General features: G+C 38.2%; 1 protein-coding gene across 8 annotated transcripts in view; it reads right to left on the bottom strand.

The window, feature by feature from the left end:
• ROBO2 (roundabout guidance receptor 2) overlaps nt 1-24,354 on the bottom strand; it is an 859,086-nt gene that overhangs the window by 376,788 nt on the left and 457,944 nt on the right. For all 8 annotated transcript variants that reach the window (XM_088157800.1, XM_088157805.1, XM_088157803.1 and 5 more), the window contains exon 2: nt 14,917-15,243. In XM_088157800.1, coding sequence (XP_088013926.1) covers nt 14,917-15,243 — 327 coding nt within the window. The remainder of the gene's footprint in view (nt 1-14,916; nt 15,244-24,354) is intronic.

Below are 24,354 nucleotides of genomic sequence, written 5' to 3'. Positions count from 1 at the left end.
CTGGCAGTAAGAAAATAAGTAGCCATAGCAGGTGAAATCTCTCAGGGCTAAAAGAGCAACTTGTGTACAAAGCTATGCCTGTGGATGAACGCTGATCAGCTCTTGTATCAACAGAAGCACAGTGCCCCATAGGTACCAGAATTATTGAGACATTTCACACCAGCAGCACACTGAGCTCACAAACTCTTTTGGGATAAAGAGGTATTGCCCAACAGTTTGTAGAAAAAGGGTCATAACATCCAAAATCTGCAGAGGGATGGACTGAAACCATAGCACTTTCTCTTCTATTCTAATAAAAATCTGGAATGAATATTAGCCAAAAGGAGAAAGTGAAAATGTATACTAGTAGGTATTTTATACAACGTACATGGCAAATTGAGTAAAATGAAAAAAAAGTTTCTACAGTTTTTTAATACAAAATTTTAACTCAAGTTTATTTTCATAGCGACAATATTTTTAATCTCATGAAAAAGCTTTAGCTCTTGAAACAAGATCCATTCATTGGTTAACTGATACAAGCACTGAATTTAAGGCCTGATTTTTACTTCAATACTCGTAATAAAGCTGTAGTTTAATTCTCTGGGAAAAAAAAAAAATCAATCAATTTACCTCCTCTCAAAGCATCTTTTCCCCTTGGCTGAACATGACATTAAAGGTTTCAAATGTCATACTTGTAAACTGTGTGGAATTAAAAGATGTCTCTATGGAACTGCTATATTAAATGGATCTTAAAGTTGTTTATGATTGAAAAGAATGATAGGAATTAGGTACTTGACAAACCTAAAAAGTAAAAAAGGAAAAGAAACAGGCTCTTAAGCATTCCAGAAACAAAACTCACTAGATAAAGAACTGTAAAAATTAAGGATTACAACTCCCTGAACCTTAAACATTAAGCCCACTACAAGTGCAAAACATTAACAATTTACTTCCATCAAGACATTTGTTAGAAGCTGGCATAATACCAACATAAAAGCTTTTTTATACTTCAGTTGATGAAAGCAACATTTCCTTCCAAACTCTCTCATCACATTTCATGATGTCCAATAGATTATAGATTAAAAGTCATATTTGCTCAAATCTATACATAGTCAACACCCATTCTGGCTCCGTTGTCTAGACCACTTTGTACCTTGAAGAATAAAGAAAACAAATAAACTTGAAACATCTTCACTGTGTTAGATTTCACTTCACTACTGCAACAAGCATTATTCTCATCTTTGATGTCAACAACCCAAAAGAGTATTAGATAAATTTGCTTCACTCTCAACATCAGAATCCTATTGGCAAGTGCCATGGAAAAGGAAAAAAACAGAAGAAAAAACCCCAAAAAAAAAAAAAAAAAAAAACCAAAGCATGTTTGATACTTTTTCTTTAGGTATTTTTTCTCCTGTTAATTTTCCTAAACATTAGGATGCAGGGTTCATTTGACTTGTTTTTGAAGCAAATCCTGCCCATTACTCCCTCTATGCATCTTTTATAGTATAAATGTGCATTTGATATTTGGGCTAAGAAGCTGCTACTATTTCTATTATTTATGAACAATGTTTTAACTTCCTTTACTAAAATTCTTACCATAAGATTGAAATCACTTGGACATTTTCATCTGCTTTAAATCAAGCAGGAAGGATGGGATTTTGTACCTCACTTTCTCACATCAAGATTTTTCCTTGTAGGTACTCACAAATTTTTGAAAATAAAAATGTTAGCATAGCAGCACCAACAACTCAGTGATCCATAAATAAATATTTTGTAACCTGGAAAACAGTAGTGTGCCACCTCCAACTGGGCTTGATCCAGGACTGGACTCCATAAAAATCCCCCTAATCATAGATAGGCTGTCAAACAACAATAATGGGATTTACCGTGTAACAGGGATGAAATTATTAGCTCTCTAAAAAGATATCTGCTTTGATATGAATTTGCCAGTTTTAGACTTCAAAACAATCACTGCATATTTTCTGTCTTATAAAGCCAAATCTTCTTTCCTTCTGAAAAGCACCTTTTATTTCTTGAAATGCTCCAAGAAAAGACAAGTATCAGTGCATTACAGCTTTGAAATTTACTGTGTTTGCCACTTTAGGCATCAGCCCAAGAACACTCTTCAGTAGTTTTTTTAATAAGTGTGTTTATCACCAAAAGAGATGATGCCCTTCTAATTCCTATGACATCTGTCCTATCAATCCTGAGCACAACACTGCCAGTTCCTAGGCCCATGATCACACAGGTAGCCGAGCATGTTACTGCTCAGGCAAATGTGTTATGAATTCTCAGATGATGAACTATGGTAAGGCTGGATGTCAGAGGTGATGAAACTGATAATCCATCAGTAATTTTCTAACCACCCCAACATCTCTGACCCATTGAACTAAATAAATGTATTTAATCACTGACTAGTCAACAGATCAGATGGTGCCACAGAGTGAAATGAGTGTCTTGACAAAGGGAAGACAGGCACTACCTAAACCACTGCCACCACAAGCATATCTTATCTCAGCCACTTATCCACAGACACAGATTGAACCTTAAACCATACTATAAAACTTTTGTTTACTACAAAATACAAAACTTACCTCATAAGATTATCCATAAGAAAATAATTCTGGCAGCACATTCCAGACTCTTTTCTTGTAAACATATTAGGTTAAAACCACAAAAAAATCCCCAACTCTCCAGTCACTTCTGATGACTCATAGCCCAAATATCACAATACCAGCAAAGGATGTTGCTTCCATAGAAGGCTTTTCAGCACCTTTCTGGATGATGTGTTCTACCTCTGGTCTGACTGCTGCCAGCTTCGTGACTAAGAAGAATGGCAGGACAAATCTCATACCCTTCACAGAAGTCTTAAGCAAACTTTCCTTGGCACTCAAAAACCTGATTGCGCTCAAAGTGGTACTTTCCCCAGGTGTTCCTATGGCAAAAACAACATGCCTGCCCAGCGCTGGGTTATTAATGTCTCATTCTCCTGATGTTCTGTGCTGGCAGCCATGACAGAAGGCTTTGAACTTGTTTATTCACACTTGTTTAATCCTGTCTCCACACAGCACATCACAGCCTGTGGGGCTTGGAAGATGGATGAGTGAAACCAAGGCCACGAGGGGGTCAGGGTCAGGGTTGTCACTGAATCTCAATAACTCCATCACTCACTGTAGCGGGCACTTCAAAGGTCACCTCAACCAAGGAGTTTGGGATAGATGTGGAAAAACAGCTGGCACAAGCATACACATATTCCCTGCAGTTGATGCTACACATGGAAGCAAGTATAAATCCTTACTTTCACTATGCCTTCAGCTAGTTTTAGTCTACTTGGTTGTAAAAAGAAGAAAAAAAAGTTTAAAAGTTTCTTTAAAAATAGCTAGTTGGTATCAAGCAATAGCACACAGGCAAAAGAAAGAACAACTAAAAATCAGAAAATAAATATGCCAGTTTAAAATTTCTGCTGTAACTAAGGGAAAGGAGCAAAAAGAGCACATGATGTTGCAGCCTGGCTCTAGTACACAGTGACAGTGGAGGGCAATACATTTCATCCCACTCGTATTGTGCACACTGCATGCCTGGCAAAGAAGCTTCTTTGAAGCACAAACTCCTACTCTGTCCATTATACAGAAATTCTAATGTGAATCAATGATAAATCCTTATTTTTAAAAGCTTTATGTTTAGAATATATGTTTTTCATATACATACATATTTCATGCATATATATTCATAGATATAAAATTATATATCTAAAACAGGTTAAATAGCTGTATACTGCTCAGATCCTAAACAATACTGACAATATTCAGTATAATATGAGAACTTTCATTCCTAGAACGTTAGCAAATAATTATGTTGTTCACATCTATATTGCACAGTATATCCTGTTTGTTCACCTGTTCTGTTTGCCACTGGCAAGAACTTCATCACACAATATACAAAACTGTTCCTTTCTTATAGCTCTGAACTTGTCCTTTGTACATCCACCCCATAATAAACCACTCTGCAAAAGTGAACTTATTTCCAAGAGAGATGGAAATTAATATTATTACCTATCTCTAAGCATATGTGCAGCATTGCAATTAAAGCATAAATTTGATCCAACCAAGATCTCATTTGTTCAGAATGAAAGTGTATAATGAGAAAAGTGACATATAAACTTCGATCTGCACATATGCACACAGTGTATTTATGATAGCCAGTCAAAATATTTTGATGAATAGCAAAACTAGCAGGTGAATTATATAAAGAATAGTCAAAGACAAGCTTTTATTTCAGAAAGAGAAAACAAGTCCTTACAATCTGACCAAGCTATTTGGGAAGAAAACCCAGATAAAAAAGAAAAACAGTAACAGGGCTCTATCCCAGTCTCTCCAAAAAATGAAAAAGCATAGGCTTCAATGTAGACATCACTTAGACTAATGACACTGGCAGAAACAGAAGAAATTCTACAATAATTTCCAGATGCAATTTTTATGCCTTACTTTTTTCTTGGAGGTGATTAGGGTTTTGCTTTTGTTTTTTCTTCAAATGGTTGGTTTGCTTTTTGAAGCATTTTTGTACGATATCCATTTCTTAAAGACAAAGGAAATCTTTTTGTTAGGATTGCTACAAGTTCTTTCCCTATGGCCCATTTTCTGAAAACTTTATTAAGTGCTCCCAAGGGGGAGGGTGGGAGCAAGGGAGTCTTATTTCCACAATTTTCAATAAGACTGATACAATAAAAGTTTATATAACACATATAAAAATCCATTAAGAAGTCCAAAATTTGCAGTAACTGAAACATTCAGGATCAAATGGAAACACAACCTTAATAAAAGCATGAAGAAAGTCACCTGGCTTTTTATAGTAGGAAAAGAAAGGCAAATAAAGTGATGAATATCCCTCATATTTTTAAGATATCATACTACCAATCAAAATATTTGGCTTCTGCCTGTGGTTCTGCAATCAACACGATACATAGCTTCGAACAGATGGCTCTGAATCTCAAAGAAAACATGACTGATGTTCAGTATTGCCACCACTGACTTTCAGACAGGCATCTGTAGGAGAGAAATTTACACGTCTGAAGCAGGTAATTAAGTTGCTTCTACAGTAAAATAAGAATTGTATCTATGGTAAGGGAGGGACCAGGAGCTCTAAGGCACAAATCTTTAGCATCCAGAGTAGCTTCAATCGGTTTTCCCAGCTGAGTGTCCAGACTGCAGGCTACTTAACTCTTCCTCCAACAATCTGAATGAATAACATTTAATCAACCCAAGAATTAGATGACTTGAGGTAAATGTGACTTCTAGTTGCTGATTAAGTTTGAAGCATAAAAAAAAATATAAAAACAAGAAGACAAGAGTTAGAAATTATGTAGGTGGAACACAAAAGCAAATACTTTCTCAAAATTATTTTAATGTTTTTGCCCTTTACTCTTTAGTAACCAAGATGCTTTGCTAAAAGGAAAACCCATCCTAACAAACCTTGAAAAGTTTTAACTTTCCAGTTCGCTTCAATAACCCCAAATCTACACCCAGACTGTGCTTCCCTATGGGCTTTGTTATCAACTTAATTTTAAAACATTCTAAATACACTATACTTAAGAGAAAAGCAAGGTGCACAAAAAACAAAGCAAGTTTGACTCTATGCAAGAATCTTTTTCATAAAGACAATCTTTCAGTAAAGAGAACACACATCTCAGTGGCTAAGGCAGTGTTTCACCCAGATTTCAACTGCTCCAGGTTTTCCACTACCTGTGCTTTTTTTTTTGGATCCCAGCCAAGAAGAACAATTGTATTTGTCCAGAATCCATGAGGTGAACAAGCTTAAGAAAGTGCTCAAACTTCAAGCACACAAGCTTAAACACCTTGTGTGTTCTCTAAATCAGTGGTTTTTTACTCTCAAAGGCACTAGGACGGACCAACTGGTGAGACCCAGGGGGTCATTATGCCACTGCTTCCCATGTGAAATAAAAGACATGCTATATAACTACATCAACAGTGCTGCTCTGGAGAAAACACTGGAATTCTTACATTCTAAACACACCCAAAGTTACATTTGGCATTCATCACTGCTAAAATACAAAAAGATTGCTATAATCCCATAAGACTGACAGATAATAGGGCAGTCAGCAGATAGGGAATTTTTGTATACATTAAGACCTGAAAAATAATTCCATGTTTAGCCAGTGTAATTTCTTTTGCAAGATTGTTGCTCAATTTATCCCCTTTAAGAAGAAGATATTTTTCCTCAGGTTCTCACGTATTGTTTGTTTTGCCATTACAACAGAAAGAAACTACTTCCTTCCCACAAGCAATGCTTCTATGTCTCAGCCTTGCTGGGTTGGTAATCTCTTCATAGGCTGACAGAAACTTGTTTCCTTCTCATTTATTTCATCAAATGATTTTGCATGTGAAGTGAGCAACAGGCAGGTTTGAGTCCAATTAGTAGAAGAAAAGTCCTCCAGCAAGATGCAGGTGGTTTAAGGAACTGCCAATTTCAAACACCAAGGCCAACATCTATTTTGGCATACAAGATTAGGCAATGAACCCAGCAGGACCCAACAGGAGGATCATTAGATGAGAAGAATGGGATGACACTGGAAATTAGTATAGGAGACACTAATTAAAGTGGAATAACAGCGAGTACAAGGCCATATTCTTTCAAACCCATGACAAGGAAGTGGATGGCACAATAGAGCTCATCTGTTACAAATTACAGAGAGAGACAGATCTGTGTCTGATTAGTGTAGAATGACTATGAGTTAACAAATGCTTATAAGAAAGTCAAACATGATCACAGGACTGCTGGATCAGAGAACAGTCAAGATAGTCATTAACATTAGTTCATCATGCACAGCATGCAAGTCTTGAAATATTACATGCAATCTACCCACTCATGTCTCAGAAAACATGTGCAGCCTAGAACAGGTGATGAATGACTACTAGGATCAAGCAAATATTTTCCAAGAAAACTCATGAGTTTTTCTTGTTTAACTTAGCAATAGTGGAGATGAGAAGTGAAACCACAGTGGTCTGTAAATACAAAGGAGAGAAAACAACTACAGAAATCTACAAACTACTAAAACTACAAAATCAGATCATAGAATCATAGAATAGTTTGAGTAGAAATTAACCTTGTCAATGTCATCTAGTCCAATCCCCCCTGCAATGAGCAGGGACATCTTCAACTAGACCAGGCTGCTCAGAGCTCCAGTCATCCTGACCTTGAACCTAATATTCTCAGCCTTTCCTCCCAGGAGAGGTGCGCCAAAATCACAAGAACTAGCATAAGTCAAGCACATTTGTTTACATTGGAAACATGATTTTTTTTCCTCACCAATAGAATAAGTTCCAAGAGAAGCTTTCAACAGAAACAGAAAGGAGGAAGCTTGGGCATGAGGGGAAGGCAATCAAACTGCTTTTCAGACTGCAGCTTGAAATGTTTCTGAATGAAATTACGAAGTACAGCTGTGCAGAATACAGGAACTCAGTGATCCAGGACTCCCATCTCTTTAGAACTCTACATCCCTTTGTACAGTGGCAAACAGATCTACAAGAAAGCAGAAAGTGACTGTGCACGCCTCCCTTCTCCATCACAATGAAGCCATTTACCCAGTATCAGTACACATCCACATCACTGCCACTTGAAAAATTCAAGCAAGAAGAGGGGAATAAAACCACTACTTCATTTCCCACATATATTGCACATATTAGAAACTTATATGAAATATAAAATCTTTGGGAACTTTTGAAGTATCACCAAAGCCTTGATAAAATTTTAGAAATTTTAGTCCTCTTAAGAGCAAGAGCAAGGGAATTTCATGTTTGAACGAAGATTAGGGGAAGGAAGAAGGTTAAAGGTTTGGAGTCTTCAAAAAATAGACTGATTATGAGAATAAAAATCTATATCTATATATACAGAGAGAGAGAGATTGCGTATACGTAAAACTGTGACCAATCGCATCCTGATAATTACTGTTAATTACTACAGTAATGAATCTTGTTAGAATTGAGATCATGAAAAATTTGCAAAGGCATAGCCTGAGCATTGCATAAAATTAGTACTTTTTTAAGCCTGACATTGCAGAATAATACAACATGAATGGAGCATATGCTTATTGGTTCCTGAGCAAAAAGAACAGACTTGTAAAAATTCCATGTTATCCTGTTCTCCTTCATTTCCCATATGAACTAAAAATCAGAGAAATGTCAGCCAAAAAAAATTAAAAAAAAACCAGCACATGATGATGCATCCACTAACAGATCAATCAGGAGCTGATTTCTTTCAAGGTTTCTGTGAATTCATCAATTGTTCCTTAGCTGTCAACATTCTCTCAGGTAGAGCACTCACAGTAAACAGCACATCTGATTTAAAAAAAAAAAAATCAAATCAGAGTTAAGGGGAAGAAAGAGGCTGATAAAAATCAAGAGAGGAATGGGCAATAAATTATTAGAAGCAGAATCAGATCAACTGCAAATACCCACTAAAAATGTAACACAAAGTTCTCTCCTAGGTGGGGAAAAAGGGTAGGTCCTGAGCAGAAGAATTCAAGGCATAAATAAGATATCCTGCAAAAAGCTTTTCTAATAATTTCTGGCTGTGAGAACTATTTCTACTGCAGGGATGCTGGGGATGATACTGGACCGTGTGAACACAGCACATGAGAGCATGTTGCAGACACTTATTAACCTGGTCTCAAGGATTATTTCACATAGTGAAAACACCTTCAAGCTGCTAAGGAAATTTTTCACTAGGCACACATAACCAACTGAGTTTAAGTGCTCACAACAAAAACTCCTCTGGCACCTGAGCCTGCTTATTTTGTGTGAGCAACTGTATCTGTCATTGTGTAGCGTCCACTGTGCTGTGAATGTCTACCAAAAAAAAATTCTTGTAAGAAAACCATAGGGTGAAAAGAACAAGAAAAAAGAGAACAAAAACAAGGCCTGAAGAAACCTACAGGCATTATATAGCTTTATATTATGTGTGATCGAATTTTAAATATCTTTGGGTTTACTTGAAATGTAAGAAGTCCTTAGCTCTTTTAGCCTTGAAATCTGCACGTCCAGGTGGAGTTCAAAAGGTAAGAAATGAAGATGTAACAATGTGATGACTTTTCTAAATCCTAATGGATGATGGTGGGAAGTACTGCTTCTGCCCACACAGAAGGTATAAATGCTGAAGTAAAACAGCTTGTGAGAAATGTGTTACCAAAAGAATTTAGGTTATCCTGATGAAGAACACCTCTCATAAAAAATCTAGTTCATTCTGGCTACTGGTACAAAAAAATCACGCTCTCTCAAAATACGTAGGTTTCTTGTGTCAGGTGAATTCAGAAGAAATAAAAACACTTAACTAAAAGCTAGATTAATGAAGTAAATAGTCAGAACTATTTTTTTTTTTTTTTGCTCAAAAGAAACTTTGCAATAAGATATCAAGCCAGGTTTTGGTTTATCTGATCTGTCTTCAGCCATTTATATTTAGTAATCTCTTTAATTTCCAAAAGTGACTGAGAATTACTGCCCTATACAGAAATGCCATTTTATGTAATGTTTTCAAATAATGGTGTTTCCACTGGCTTCATCCTAATCCACAAAAATTGCTTATTACAAGCTTCCAAAGTACAGAGAAGTTTTAAGATATTCACACCATTTTACGAAATCTACCTTTTCCCAGATTATGTAATCAGATACAATTTTATTTGTTCTCTTCTGCAAGGGGAATTTAATTTTCCTTAAGCATGCTGTGATAATAACTATGATTTGTTAAATTTCTTTTTAGAGAATAGGCATGATGAGAAAAAGCATGATGCTTTTCAGTGTCCTGATATTGCTTATAGAGCAGACCACAGTCTCCAGCATTCCAATTTCTATAATAATTACTCTGTTGTGATGAGAGCAGAAGAGTGCCAACTCAGATAGAAAGCCTTTCATACTCTGTTTAGAAGGATGAGGGTGAGAGAAATATAAGTAGCAGGACATGTTCTACACATATGAAAGTAAACTCAAAGCAAATCACACTTTAAAATTACAAGTAACCAAATTAATAATGTGTTACCATCATACATTAAACACAAACTAGATGGAAAAAATCATCCACCCATTTTACAGTCACATACACTGTGCTTTTTCATTCTATCTCATAGGAAATTATTAACTCCATTATTATGAACATATTGCAGCCTTTTGCACATGCTCCAGCAAATAGCCATTAGCATTATGATGCAAAGGTGATTGCATAGCATATATTTTATATCTCTCAGCCTTTATTCACTGAACATTTCAATGTATCTGGTTTATTTGTAAAATTACTGTCTCCTGTGTTTAAGATCTGGCTCAGGCATGCTTTACAGAACACCTATGACTTCACACTAAACTCAGCATACTACTATAACCCCTCTTGTTACAGATAAAAACATAATTCACTGTTGACTCTAACACAAACTGGATCATTATGTTTAGAGAGTGTTCCAAAGCCTGCTATCCAAGCAATCTGTGGCATATAAATAATGCAAGACCTCTTCTTTCTCCAAATTACTTCAGTTCAAGCAGAGACTCAGAAAGATGGAAGCCCAAATTTATACTGCCATTACAAAATTCAATCTATTTCTGGTTCTCCAATTGAATTATGACTCAGAGGCTTCCACTATTTTCTGCACCAACCCACATGCTCCCAGTCTTTGCCAACCCATGCAGAAAAGAATCCTATTTGTGAATATTCCTGAGCTTTATTATTAGTATATTATTTGGCAGCAAATCCCAACTAATCTGAAAAGCTTCATGTTTTCTTTTAAAGGAAAGTAAGGTAGAAAATGGATCTTATTCCCCCTCCCCCCTGACCTCTGAACCACAACCTCCTTGCCACTAAAGCGTTCAACACCTCATTTAATCTCTCCTCGCTGCATTGGCACAGCGCTGCAAAAGGAAAAGGGAAAAAAAATAATCTGGGGACTTCATCAATTTTTCATGAATTTTCATTTAGGCCAAAGCCCCCTGTAACAGTGGTCGATAGATCAAGCTGCTGTCACATATTTAACACCTGGAGCTACAGCTGCTCTCCCTGGGGGCTGCGGCTGACTCCGGCTGGATCAGAGGCACTCCCAGCCAGTGTGGGGACCCCACGCTCCTTGCCCTGCTCACATTGGTGCCCCGGTGCTCCCAGCTGAAATCCCAGCCACGCTCACTCCTGCAAATGTGCTTCCTGATATTCCCAATGGAAAACTCCACCTCGGAGCTTCGATCGTCTCGACCGGTGCCCTGCGAGGAAAGCGTGCTTTTATTTTATGACTTCTGGTGTTAGAACACGAAAGCAGTTTGGTGAGAGATCAAACTACTTCAAGCCTACTTCCCTTTCTAAATTCTCCCAAGAAAATCTGAACATCAACAAACGTCTAATAACGCCAACCCTTGTTCAAGTGCAATTAAATAATTCTAATGGACAAAAATCAAAAGAAAGATCTTTTACTACTTTGAATACAATTCTTCATAGAGTTTTAAGACTAGGTCATCTGCTTTTAATGATTTAACCATAAAAACACTACATGAGAATTTGCCACGTGCTATTTAGAAGACTTGTTTGACTGGCAGCATTAGCATTATTTTTTCCTTCTGAGGAAGTGCCTACTGAAGAATTAATCTGCATGAAACACACCATTAATTAATGCATTAAAACAATTAAATAGAGTAAGCCATATCAACCTTAAACTGTGCCTTCAAATAGTAACTTTGTCTTCTGGAATGAAGACATTCTAAATTAAAGGCAAAAATATTCTAAAAGTACATTCAGTTATATGAATGCTATTTTTTTTTTAAGTAACTTCCCAAATCAGAATTCTTCACAGTTTTACTGGCATGGATGAATTTTTCTGACAAATTATACATCAATATAAAAATACCTGCCCTGGACTATATGCATGTGCTCTGAAGAGGCATGGATTTAGAAGCACATCTTACATGCTTTAGAGGGGCTGATACCTAAATCCATCATGTTTGGGAAAGATGTCAACTGGTACTCAAAAAGAGCTTAGGGATTTCAGCAACTTGAAAAAAACTCACTCTAAAAAGAAAAAAAAAAAGTAAAAATCAAGGAGCAAAACAATTGTGGGAAAGATGGTTTGAACCACTCTGGGCCCCAGTTGAATTTAACTTCTGTCTTTACACACAAATATGGGTACATCAGAAGACTTTCAATCCCACTGCTTTTGTGGCAGGTGGCCATGGAGGGGGCAAAAAATAAAAAGAAATAAAAGGAAAATGAACCATAATTAACAACGTTTATTATATGAATGTGTAAGCACAAACATATATAACATATATACAAACTCAAATATTTCTTCATAAATCACTCAAAAGTTGCAAGAACACATTATTAGCAACTGCCAATTTAATAAGCAAAGTAAAACAGTTACAAGTTTCCTACTCTAAAACAGCACACTCAAGCATTTTAAACCTGTGAAAACCAGCAGTTTGCCCCTCATGGTACTGTTTGAGGCCACCTACAGTCAGATAACAATCCAGAGCCCTGCTGTCAGCAAAGGAAAACTGTCCTTTTTTTTTCTGGTGATGAAAACAGCTTGGCTTGGTGTGGAAAGAAGAGTTTTCAACACCATGACAGAGAGCACGAGTCAGACTGGATCATGTGCAGCCCCACGGACAGGGCTCCAGCATCCAGGCAACTCAACAGTTTTCCAGCAGGAGTTGAGGACAGGTGAATGGGCACTCACTGCTGACAACAGCCTGTCACCAGCAATTCATTTCCCAAGTGTGTAAACAGGCTCCTACAGACCTGCCCATCTTCTTCAGCCCAGAAATGCTGACAGTAGAAAAACAAGTAAGAGACTCCAACTGTTCCCTGAAAGCCACTTGAAAATATAATTTACAATCAAAATTATCTCAAATCTAAGCAAAACCTGTAGTTTTACTATCATCTTCCAAAGGATGCCTTTGATACACACCAAGCACTGGCATATGCTTTGTGCATCTTTAAAAATCACAGCAGAATTTCTAAAATTAAGTAAACAAGCAACATATGCATTATTTACATTTTTCTTCTTTGATGAAGACCCCTCTGTAATAGCAGCCACGGTACTGCTCAAGGAAAGATTGAAGTGTTTCACTTGCTTAGACTACTAAAACCTTTGATTGGGGGATTCAGGCAGTTAAACTTCAAAGCTATGAAAACAGTAAAAGCACAATGTTATCACAAAAACTCTGGCCATGGTTTCAGATCTCAGTTTCACATTCACATTGCTCCTGCCCTAAAGTACCTGTCAAAGGAGAACAGCTTTATTATTTTTAAAGCTTTCTACTGTCTCCCATACGAGTCATACCTCATCTGCGACCAGCTACAAGTGGTAAAACAAACTCCAGAGACTGGAGATGGTGTAACAAGAGTCTCACAGTAGTCAGTGAAGTAGGGATCAGTGAAAACTGACAAGATACAGAGCGCACGTAAATTTCAAAATAATCAGTCACTTCAATTTGATGACTCAAGGTACAACTGGAATAATCCTTCCAACTTCAACAGGAGATCCCGAATCTCGACAGGATAAAATACTTCAAGTACTTAGGTCACTCTCTTAGGATTTCTCAACAGTTAAAACACACTGTACAAAAACACAAATAATCCAGTAAATTTACCTCTTAATACTCACCCAGATTTCAGCCTTCCTTAAACCGGTTTCTCCTCAATTCCCAAATAACAATCAAAACTGAAGCTTTCTGTGATGTATTTACTGGCACATTTACTTATGCTTTCATAGTATGCCAAAACTGTTTTCATTTTTTGTTTGACACAGTTTTGAATCTAGGTTACAACAGGTTAAATGTAGTGAACAAGTCTGTTCCACTTGGCTTATTCTACCATTTAACTATTTTTTAAAATGGCATTTTCTGCAATTTCTGAGAAAACAGAAGCCTCAAGATCACACCATATTACCTATGAAAGTCTGAAGACTGAATTAGGAACAAAGATTTCTCTTTTATGCTTCCTCCCTTTAAACATACCATCTACTCTGGACTTAAATCCATTCTTTATCAACTAAGGAATATAAATTTGTTCTAAAGCCCTGCTTCAAACACATTTTAGGAAAACCACTGTCAGATGAAGAGCTATGGGTGAAAATCTCAAGCCCAACAAGAAGAGAACACTCACAAATCTATTAAAATACAATTATATGCAAATATGCACATTCTGAATAAAAAGATCAGTGTTGATTCAACCCATATAACTAAGCAGCAAAAAATCCATGTGCCACTAGTTATATTTTATGCCTGATGAGCTTGTTTTCTGTGAATATAATGAATGTATCTGCTAACTCTACAGAAAGCAGACTACTCATGCCAGGTGGGCTCTGTTAGAGCCCTGTTGACTTCTCTGTTAAGACAAAGAGAATCGATAGAGACCAAGACTGTTCTGGATGATATGAGAAATGGCCAACAATTTCACTTGCCATTCACATAATGAATGAGGCCTGGGTCAAGTTTATGATCGAGGAGCATATATTGAGGTTTCCAGCAGTACAGAGCATGAGTCACCAAGATGCTGTCTGCTTCTGTTGAGGTAACAGATGATGAGATAAAGAGAAACAGACAGTGCACCTTAGATTAAATGATAGGTATTTTTCCACATTAGTTCCAGTATAACCAACTCTAGACATCATTTAAAAATTAAATTATTCTTCAGAGGAAGATTATCCTTTGTCCATGTTTGTGCCAATCATGATTATACTCTGGCTAGAACCTCATTTCAGCATAAATCACTTATTCTGTATGGTCACTGCTACTGAACAAACACATGTGAAAATGCCTCAACTAAGAGCAGCAGCTAATGACAAAATGCAGTACTTATCCCCATTTGTCATCTCCCAGGATGCTGGCTGTGTGCAAGTGCTGGGCGACAGCATAAATGCCACTAGGAAGTTTTACAGAACACTAAACAAACAGAACTACTCACATGCCACTTCCAGAGATGCATTACGACTCACAGCTTCTCCAAGGTAGTTCCTTGCTACACAAACGTAGCTGCCCTCGTCGGGTTTACTCCTGCGCCCGTGCACGATGCGTAAGAAAAATAAAGATCCGCTGGGCAGCAGCATCCGGTGGGAGCGCGGGTCATCCTTGTCCGTCTCCACCCGCTCACCATCCTTGTACCACTCGATGGTGGGGGTCGGCCTTCCCTCTGCCTTGCAGTTCAGAGTAGTTGGCTCTCCTTTGGACACTATCACATCTGAAGGATGCTCAACAATCCGTGGTGGAAAGTCCTCTTGGCGGAGACGGGATCCTAAAGGAAAGAACAGTGGGAAGAGAACAATTTATTTGTGTTTTAGGCATTACAAAGAGCTCTTACAAATTACTCCTTTAACATTACAAAAACTTTTCAGAAAGACCAAAAAAACTCCATACAGCATCTTTGTCTGATATCAGAGACTGTATCAGGCGCTCCCCTTCCTAAAAACCTGAGATGGACTAACAGAGCTAACTCTCTGCAGTATTATCAAACCCATACCAGATGTGGACTGTGCTTAGAGGAAGATCTCTTACACACACATGTATGGCAATTTTTTATTTTAATATAATCTCCCTATTTACAGTCACTTCTAGATCACTATGTGCTTCCAGATTCCCTTCATAGCTACTGCTTTTTCATCCTTTCATCTTCCAGATTCAATACGAGGATATCCAAAAATCATGCTATCTTATCACCCCCATTAGTTAACAGCTCTTGGCAATTTAACACGTGCATTTGGAATCTCTTTTCCACAAACAGTCCCAGTATGGAAAGAGAAGGAGAAAAAAGAAAGCTAAAAGGGAAATCTCAAATGTCAGCTCACTTCAGAAATTTTCAGTTTCATGATTGCATGTATACACACACACGATTCAATATAGGCAGAGAATCATAGAATGGCCTGGGTTGGAAGGGACTTTAAAGCTCATCTCATTCCAACTCGCTACCATGGGCAGGGACACCTTCCACTACACCAAATTGCTCAGAGCCCCATCCAATCTGGCCTCTAACACTTCCTTCCAAAGTAATAGTACAGACACTCTCCACTCCTGCACATCTAATTAGACTACATGACCTCAGAAAAATATTTCTGCAACAGTAACAGCAGTTTCTGCCTTTCTATCGGGTCTCAAAAATAGTCTTTTCTAGCACGGATCCTGAAAATCCTTTGAGAAGAGCTGCCACGCTGCAACAACTGGTCTGCATTTCTTAAACACAAGGTACATCAGCTTCTGCAGGTTAGGGAAACATTTGTCTCAATTTTCTGATCAGCAGTTTTGCTGAGTCGTAGAAAAGCAATTTAACATCAATGTCTTAATTATATTCTAGGCACTACATACTTTAAAATATTTTCAATGCCTCATTTACTGCAAAAGTTATGAGAAAAGGCATAAGGATCCATTCAACAGAGTGAATCCACCTTTGGACTTCTGTTTTACTAACACTCAGGTCATTAAACTAAGGCTTGCCACTGCAGTTAAGTGTTACATTGCTGTTGCACAAATTGGCTCTTTCAGTGGCTTCCAAATTCTATTACCAGAACAGCAAAGAAATCCATAATCTGCAATGCCTGTACATGAAAAAACCCTGTAATCTATAGCTAAGCACAGGTAAATTTATGGGATATTTTGAAAAGATAGATTTTATTCTCACCTCTACAGACAAAAAAAGAAAAATCTAATAGGAGAATCTCCAGCTAAAAATAACCCTAGTCCATGACCCCATACACAGCATCAAAAAAGACTGAAATCACCATTAACGTAAAAGATAAACATCTACAGCACATGGGACTAAAAAGCCAACTTCATACTCTGATTAGAAACATTTATAATACTCCAGACACAAGTCTACTAACCAAATTCATTGCTTATTCTCAAAAACCTTGCTAGTTGTGTTTAGAAATTTCTATTAACAGTATCAGGAAGAAAAGGAAAGCTGAGGTTTCTGCAACACGAGAGGGACTAAAGGCAGAGAACAGATACAACTGAGTTTTGATAAATGGTTAACACAGGGTAACAAAATTAGTAGCAAGAAATGCAAAACGCAAATCCAAAATATTAGTTTTCTTGTACACAAAGGTTTGTTGACAGTGTTCAGAACTCCCAGAAGTATATCCTACACAGACTTATAGGCCATGTTTAAAGATGTGCAAAAAGCTTTCTCCCATAAAAAGTTTACGCTTGTACCTTATACAACCCCATTAAAAACCCCTCCTCAGGTCACAATAGGGCTGATTCTTCCTCTTCAGTACTGATGTTTATCATAAAACTAATGCTTACTCCACTCTATCCTAATTAAGCAATTTGTGCCCTACAGAGGGTTGAGATGTGAGCAGCAGGGACCACGCCACTGTGCGAGGAGAAAGGCTCAGGAGGGGTTTCAAGGGGGGATTAGATCACACATTCCTGTGATGGCTGGGTGCACCTTCAGCTATCCAGGTACAAGGAAGTCCCCTCATCATGCATCTAGAGGAGGGGGAAGCAAAACACACAAAACATCATTCACAGACCACTCCAAACTCCCTCCTTCCAAAGTGAACTGGGCACCAACAGGCATTCCCAAAGGTTATGCTGATTTAGAAATAACAAAGGAAAGCAGAAACTTGGCTCCACTGCCTGTCTCTAGACACTATCTGCATATCAGAAAGAGGCAGATGCAAGTGGTGTTTAATTGTAGTTTTGATTCTCTCACTGTGGTCCCCTCCAGTTCCCTTACAAATACCACCTCATTCAGAAGGAACAGAAATTCTGCTAACCCCATGAACTTTCTGGGCAGAAGATACTTTTACTGCAGAGCAAGATGCAACCATGATGTTAAACAGGTAGCTGTGGTGTATGCCGTGCTACCCATACAGCTTCCTTTTCCATTCCTCACCCCAGGATTTCCATCTGGTGCAGACACAGAGCATATGAGCAACCCCTGTGTTTAGGAGCCCTTAAGCCTTTACTAGGATAGACTGCAACGATTTCACTTAAGCTTTTACATGCTAGTGGGCAAAGCCAAAATTCCTACAATATTAGAACTGTTGGAGCTATTCCACGGTGCCTCATCATCCTCACAGTCAAGAATTTCTTCCTAATATCTAATCTAAACCTATTTCCAGTTTAAATCAGTCTCCCTTATCATGTCACTTCAGGTCCTTCTAAAATATATCTCTCTCCATCTTTCCTGTGGGTTCCCTTCAGGTACTGGAAGGCCACAGTTAGGTTACCTCAAAACCTTCTCGTCCCCAGGCTGAACAATCCCAGTTCTCTCAGCAGAGCTGCTCCATCCCTCTGATGCCCTCGGTGCCTGCTCTGGGCTGGCTCCAGCAGGTCCCTGTCCTTGCTGTGCTGGAGCCCAGAGCTGGATGCAGCCCTGCAGGTGGGGTCTGAGCAGAGTGGGGCAGAGGGGCAGAATCCCCTCCCTGCCCTGCTGCCCACGGGGCTCTGGATGCAGCCCAGCACATGTTTGGTTTTCCAGGCTGCCAGCGCTCACGGCCAGCTCACATCCAGCTTAATGGTGTGCTGTGGCATGTTTATGTGTGATTGAATTAATCTTCACTTGAGACTGAACATGGAGTTATCAACTTACATTGCCTAAGATACTGCAATACAATGTTTTATCACTCTAACAAACACAGCTTTCATTTTCAGATACCAGAGCCTGCTAACTACTAATTGCTGACCTGATAAATGCTGACTGACGGGAAACACTGCCGTTCTCATAATAACTGGTGACATTATAGATTTGTTATAAACTGTCACTTCATAAGTAAAGAACATTTACATTCACAGCTACCTTTTTGTGAATCATTTCTTCAGCAGTCACTGCTAATGTCCTTGGAAGACAGGACACTGAATAGGGGAACTCCAGTCTCAGTGGAAACAAGCAAGAAGAGACTGCTGGGGACACATTTTGTCACAAAAAAGCAGAAGGCAGCTCCAGTTATTTATGTGCTGTCCCTGTCCAGCAAATGTATTGAAATATATTCATCAACTCTTCTTACACTCTTCTTCCCGTCTTATGAATTTAAATACTTATATATTCCTAATCAAAGCAGGGAAACAAAGTAAGAAAAGTTACAAACGTTGCAAAACATTCTGCTCTTCTACTCCCCTAGTTTAACTTAATTCAGATGTGTTGGACAAGACATTCCCTGAGAATCACCTCTAAGACTGCTCCTTTGGGAGGTAATTAATTCATTTTGACCACTTCAACATCAGAGTGCCAACTAAGTCAGGGTGTCTTCCTCAACTACCACCGGGCCTCACAGATTTGTTTTTCCATGCTCAGACTTCCTCACAATGTACAGTAGAGTTACAGCAACACTGATAGCATATCAGCAGAAGGCCTATTATTTTCATTTTTGCCTGGCTGATCCTACAGTCAAATAACCTTAAAAAATTAATTAGATGCAAGAATTTTTATTAATAAATGAAGTTGATTTGCTGTAGACACACAGATGCAAGCAGGGAAGGAGACTAAAGCAAAGAGTCAATACTCTATTCTTTTTTACTGCATTTCCTCAGAGTCACTATGCAATCCGTATCCTAAGAGGAATCACAGAATGGCCTGGGTCCCTAAATCATCTAATTCCAAACCCCCTGACATGACTTGACAAGGTTGCTCAGAGCTCTGTCCAACCTTCCAGGGATGGGGCATCCACAACTTCTTCTGGGTAACCTGTTCCACTGCCTCACCACCTTCACAGTTAAGAATTTCTTCCTAATATCTAATCCAAACCCACTCTCTGTCAGTTTGAAGCTATTCCCCCTTGTCCTGTCACTCCATGCTCCTGTAAAAAGTCTGTCCATCTTTCTTGCAGGCTCCCTTCAGGTGGGAAGGCCTGGAAGGCTTTAATTAGGTAATGTGCTCTCTCTGTAACATACACAAATCATCACAGAAAAAGGCATTTGGAAACCCACTTTCTAGTCCTCCTAGTCCATTATCTTTCAAATTTCTAGGAAGAGACTGTCATTTATTGTATTTCACATTCCTCCAGTTTTCATTTACTTCACATAAAGATCAAATGTTGATTTAATCTATTAAGCTTATTCTCTAAATAACCAGCTACAAAGCTAATGGTCAGTCATACCAGAAAAGAAATGGTACAAACTAAATTTCACTCATTTCTCAAATCAACAAAACATTCGTAGCTACTGGGTCAGTGGTGGGTAAGAGACAGACTGGAAATTGTACTGTAACCACTGAACAAATGTAAAGAAAAAGCAATACTGTGTTAGTTTATGTGTTAACACTCTGAGATGGTATTTCACAATACAGATTTCTGAACTGCCTTCAAGAACCTCCTCAAAATTCTCTTCCCTCTCTGACATTATCAGCACCTGTCATTGCTTGTTACCATCTGACATGCCATTTATTTTTATCTCTAACTCTTTTCCAACTTTTACCTACCTGACTTCCTACATATAGAAAAGCTCTTCCTCAGCTGATCTCCAAGACTGCTACTCTTTTTATATCATTGCTGAAGGTTCTCATTTTTATTCCCTGAACATTGCAAACACATAGCTTTAATATACTTGGATAAAAACAGAAAGCTGGGACTAGATTTCAATAATAGGATCAACATACAATTAACATTATGGATACCAGAGATCATCCCCACTACAGAGCTGCCACCTACTCTCCAATCTAACTTACTGTTCGAATGCTACTGCTGTGAAAGGTCTGCTCAAAATGGGATGTGATGTTTTACATTGTGTCATATACTTTAAATATTTCCAGTTCAAAAGTTCTAACAAGACATGCTAAACAGGTGTATTGTACATTAAGTTCAGAAAGAAAGTATTGTCAACAAGAGCAACAGAAGTTGTTGCAACAATGGAACTGGAAAGACAAACTCGCAATGTATCAGAGAGTCACAAGATCCTTTAGGTTGGAAAAGACATCCAGGATAATCAAGTCCAACCTTTTACCAGCCACCACCCTGTCAACAAGATCATGGTGCCACATCCAATCATTGCTTGAATATCTCTAGGGCTGGTGACTTCACCAGCTCCCTGGGCAGCCCAGTCCACTGTTTAAGAACCCTTGCTGCAAAGAAATGTCTCCTGCTGTCCAGCCTGAACCTCCTCTGGCACAGACTGTGTCCCCTTCTCCTGTTTCTAGTTGTCTGGGAGAAGAGACTTGACTCCCAGCTGGCTGCACCCTCCTTTCAGGGAGTTGTAGAGATTCATAAAGTCACTCCTGAGCTTCCTTTTCTCCAGGCTAAACACCCCCAGCTCCCTCACAGCTGCTCCTCATATGAGTTATTAGTTGTTTCATGCCTCTGATAGCATTTTGAATGCATTCCCTCCAAGAGTTTGCCAACAACACATGTTCTCCCTGAGACAGTGCAAAAGGACTGTTTATCAAGAAGACAAACAGCAAAACTGTGATAGGAAAAAATAAATCTCCTACAATAGAAAGCTATAGATGCAAGAAGAAAAGGCCCTGTGTACATTTGATTCTACAGAGAAGGCAGCTCTAAAGTTATATTTCATGCCAAAGAACCTTCTTTTATGCTAGAATCTTGGTTTATTTTCACCGCAACAATTAAGAAAAAATGAAACTGAATGATATTAAAATCCCAATTAAAAGAGTAATGTGCCTTAAACAGATGGACAACTACAGAAATGTCTGCAGAATCTCTTCTGGCTCCATCAGATCTGCCACATGGCCAGGCTCCAGCCCTTTTTTTGACTTATGCAGACTCTACAAAGACAATCCCACAGCTACTTAGTTAAATCTACTGAAGGACAGTCACTGTTCATTTTCCCACTTCGTATGCCTCGTTTCGTAAGAGAAGTACTTATCACAAACACTTATTGCACACTTGTTTGATATAACAAGCCTGTTGCTTTCACCACCCTTTTCGGCACAGAACTGACTGAAGGCAAGCAGAGATCTCAAGTAGAGATCCACTCAGTCACATCTTAGTTCAAACAAAAGATAACGTGGAAAAAAAAAAGTCAAGCAAATGACAAAACTGAACTGGAATACAGGCTGATGCACTGGCACCAGGCTGATTATTCAATATGCATTCCTCTAGGCAAAGTGACATGACAAGGACAACATTTTGAAAATTTAGACTTTACAGTCTCTTCCCCCTCCTCTGAGATTCGGCAAATGGGAAAAGACTCCAGTGATACAACTGTTCCCAAGGTAAGGTTTTTTGTTCAAAGCTATGTCAGCTATGACAAGGTCCTCTGAAAGCTTTTCCTTGAGTAAATTAATCCATTAAACAACATATCCTAACTTCCCCAGGACATGTGCCTGCAGATAAGTCACCTTTCCTAGAGAGTGTGTCTGCCAAGAGGGAGAGCAGGAAATGCTGACAAGAGAGATCAATAACTGTCATTAAAAGCATTGACCAAATCTTACTGGAAGGTTGATTTCATTAAGTTTCTCTTGTATTAAACTGTGACTTTGCTAAACAAGGTGTAATCAGCTTTGCTATTAAAGAAACACTGCAAAACTCTTTTTTTTTTTTTTTTAATGTGGGCAATAATCCAGTGCTACAGTATAAGCACCCTATTCCTTACATAAAATTATTTCAGGGGAAGCATTCCAAAATTATCATAACTGCTTAATGCAATTTTACTCTAATTCATTTTTCTTCAATTGGTTTCTCATCACATACGAGCATTCAAATGTCACATTTCAATTTTTTTGCAGTCTTGCCACACCTCAAAATGAATTTCCAGCACACTGCCTGGGATGGAATATCATGTTAAGGATGCAGTTAAGAGAGCAGGAGTGACCACAATTGCCCTGAAAACTGGAATATAGATTCACAGGCAAATGATTAATCTTTTTTCCTCAGGTGAAAAGTGATGTTATAAATACAAGTCACTGCTTCAATGAGAAAGTTACATCGATTTGTTTATTGCAAAGCAGTATGGTTTAGAGTTCAAGTCAAGAAATAAAATATCTACCGGAGCTATGCTCCCTGGAAGAAGATAACAGACAATTATTTGCTTAATAACACACCAACACACACACATATAAAATCAGCAAACGCAAACCACCTTCACTTGGAGGTTCTGTCTCAAAAAAGCTCTAGGTTTCAAAACTAGAATAGCTGCTCCAGTTCAAGTGTGGGTTTCATTAATATTCACTGACTCCAAATAATGAGATTATAAAATGAAGAAGACTAAGAAGTGAAGACAGGGAGAGAAGAGGTACACTTCCAGCTATGAAAGGCAAAAAGGACAATGTTTATGTGTATGTGTGCATATAGACCTCTGTATTGACATGTTGTGTGTAAATACATACCACATCTATATTTACACAACATACATACACACATACCTGCAAGTGCTAGGTGACCCCCAGAGGTCCCTTCTAACCCAAATTATTCTATGATATATACACAGCATATAACAAAAGCATCAAAGACCAAGAAAAAAAACCAAAAACATCTCTCTTTTAATCCAGAAGAACTCAAGCACAACAGCTCTTCCCTCTTCTTTCCAAATCACTCTGGAATTTAACAAAGCAAAGCATCAGTTTAGGCCTGACTCTAAAAACATCTTTCAGCTCTTTTTCAGGTCAAGGATGGAAGGTAAAAAACGCAGTCATGGTTTACAGACAGCACAGTGATTTATTTTACAAGGGGCATGTTATCATAGCACTGGGGAACTGGCAATGGCTCTGTATCAGTCAGGCAAAGGGAAACTTTGCTGCTTCCCTGATACCACTGGAGAAACCCATGGCTCATTAGAAGCAAGTAAACTTTGCTTTTGCATAGAAGGGTTGATAACCACAGGCTCTCTAAAGTCTAAAGCTTTCTTTTGATAAATGATAATGACCATCCAAGGCAACATTAAAAGATACATTTAAAAGCTTTAAAAATGAGCAATGAGAAAAACACATCCATTTTAACAGTGCTGAGCTAAAACAACAGCTGTAAAAAAGTTTTTAAACGACAACCAGGTCCAGATCCCTTCAAGAGCCATAGTCAAATAATTCTCAGATGAAAATAAAATTGCTACAACCTGTGAAATCAGACTACATTTGTAAATAAATTCACCCATCTGAAGCAGTCTTAAAATAATATTTTGAGGAAGGAGGGATTTCTACTATAAGCACAGCAGGAATTTTAACTTTGATGTTCTGAATTTTATCCTGCACTCAGTGTTTTCTCTGCTGACACTGGCCACAAGGACTCGCTGAACCACGCCGGTTGTAAATGCCTAATGAATTATAAGTACACAATACCAATACTGGACTTAAAACTTGACCCAAACATCCTAAAGAAATCTTTTTTTCAAGTTCCAAGTAACTGTCGCCGACTAATATTAATTTTGCAGCAAACCTCTCAAATTTAAAGTAGCGTGACAAACTTCAAAAACTCATTGTAACATCTTAATTAGAAATTTACAAATTACATCTTTGTCATTT

This window comes from Sturnus vulgaris, chromosome 2, assembly GCF_052056855.1.
Source record: "Sturnus vulgaris isolate bStuVul1 chromosome 2, bStuVul1.hap1, whole genome shotgun sequence".
Lineage (NCBI taxonomy): Eukaryota > Metazoa > Chordata > Aves > Passeriformes > Sturnidae > Sturnus > Sturnus vulgaris.
Note: the sequence above shows the minus strand (reverse complement) of the source record. Positions and strands in the feature narration are given on the sequence as shown.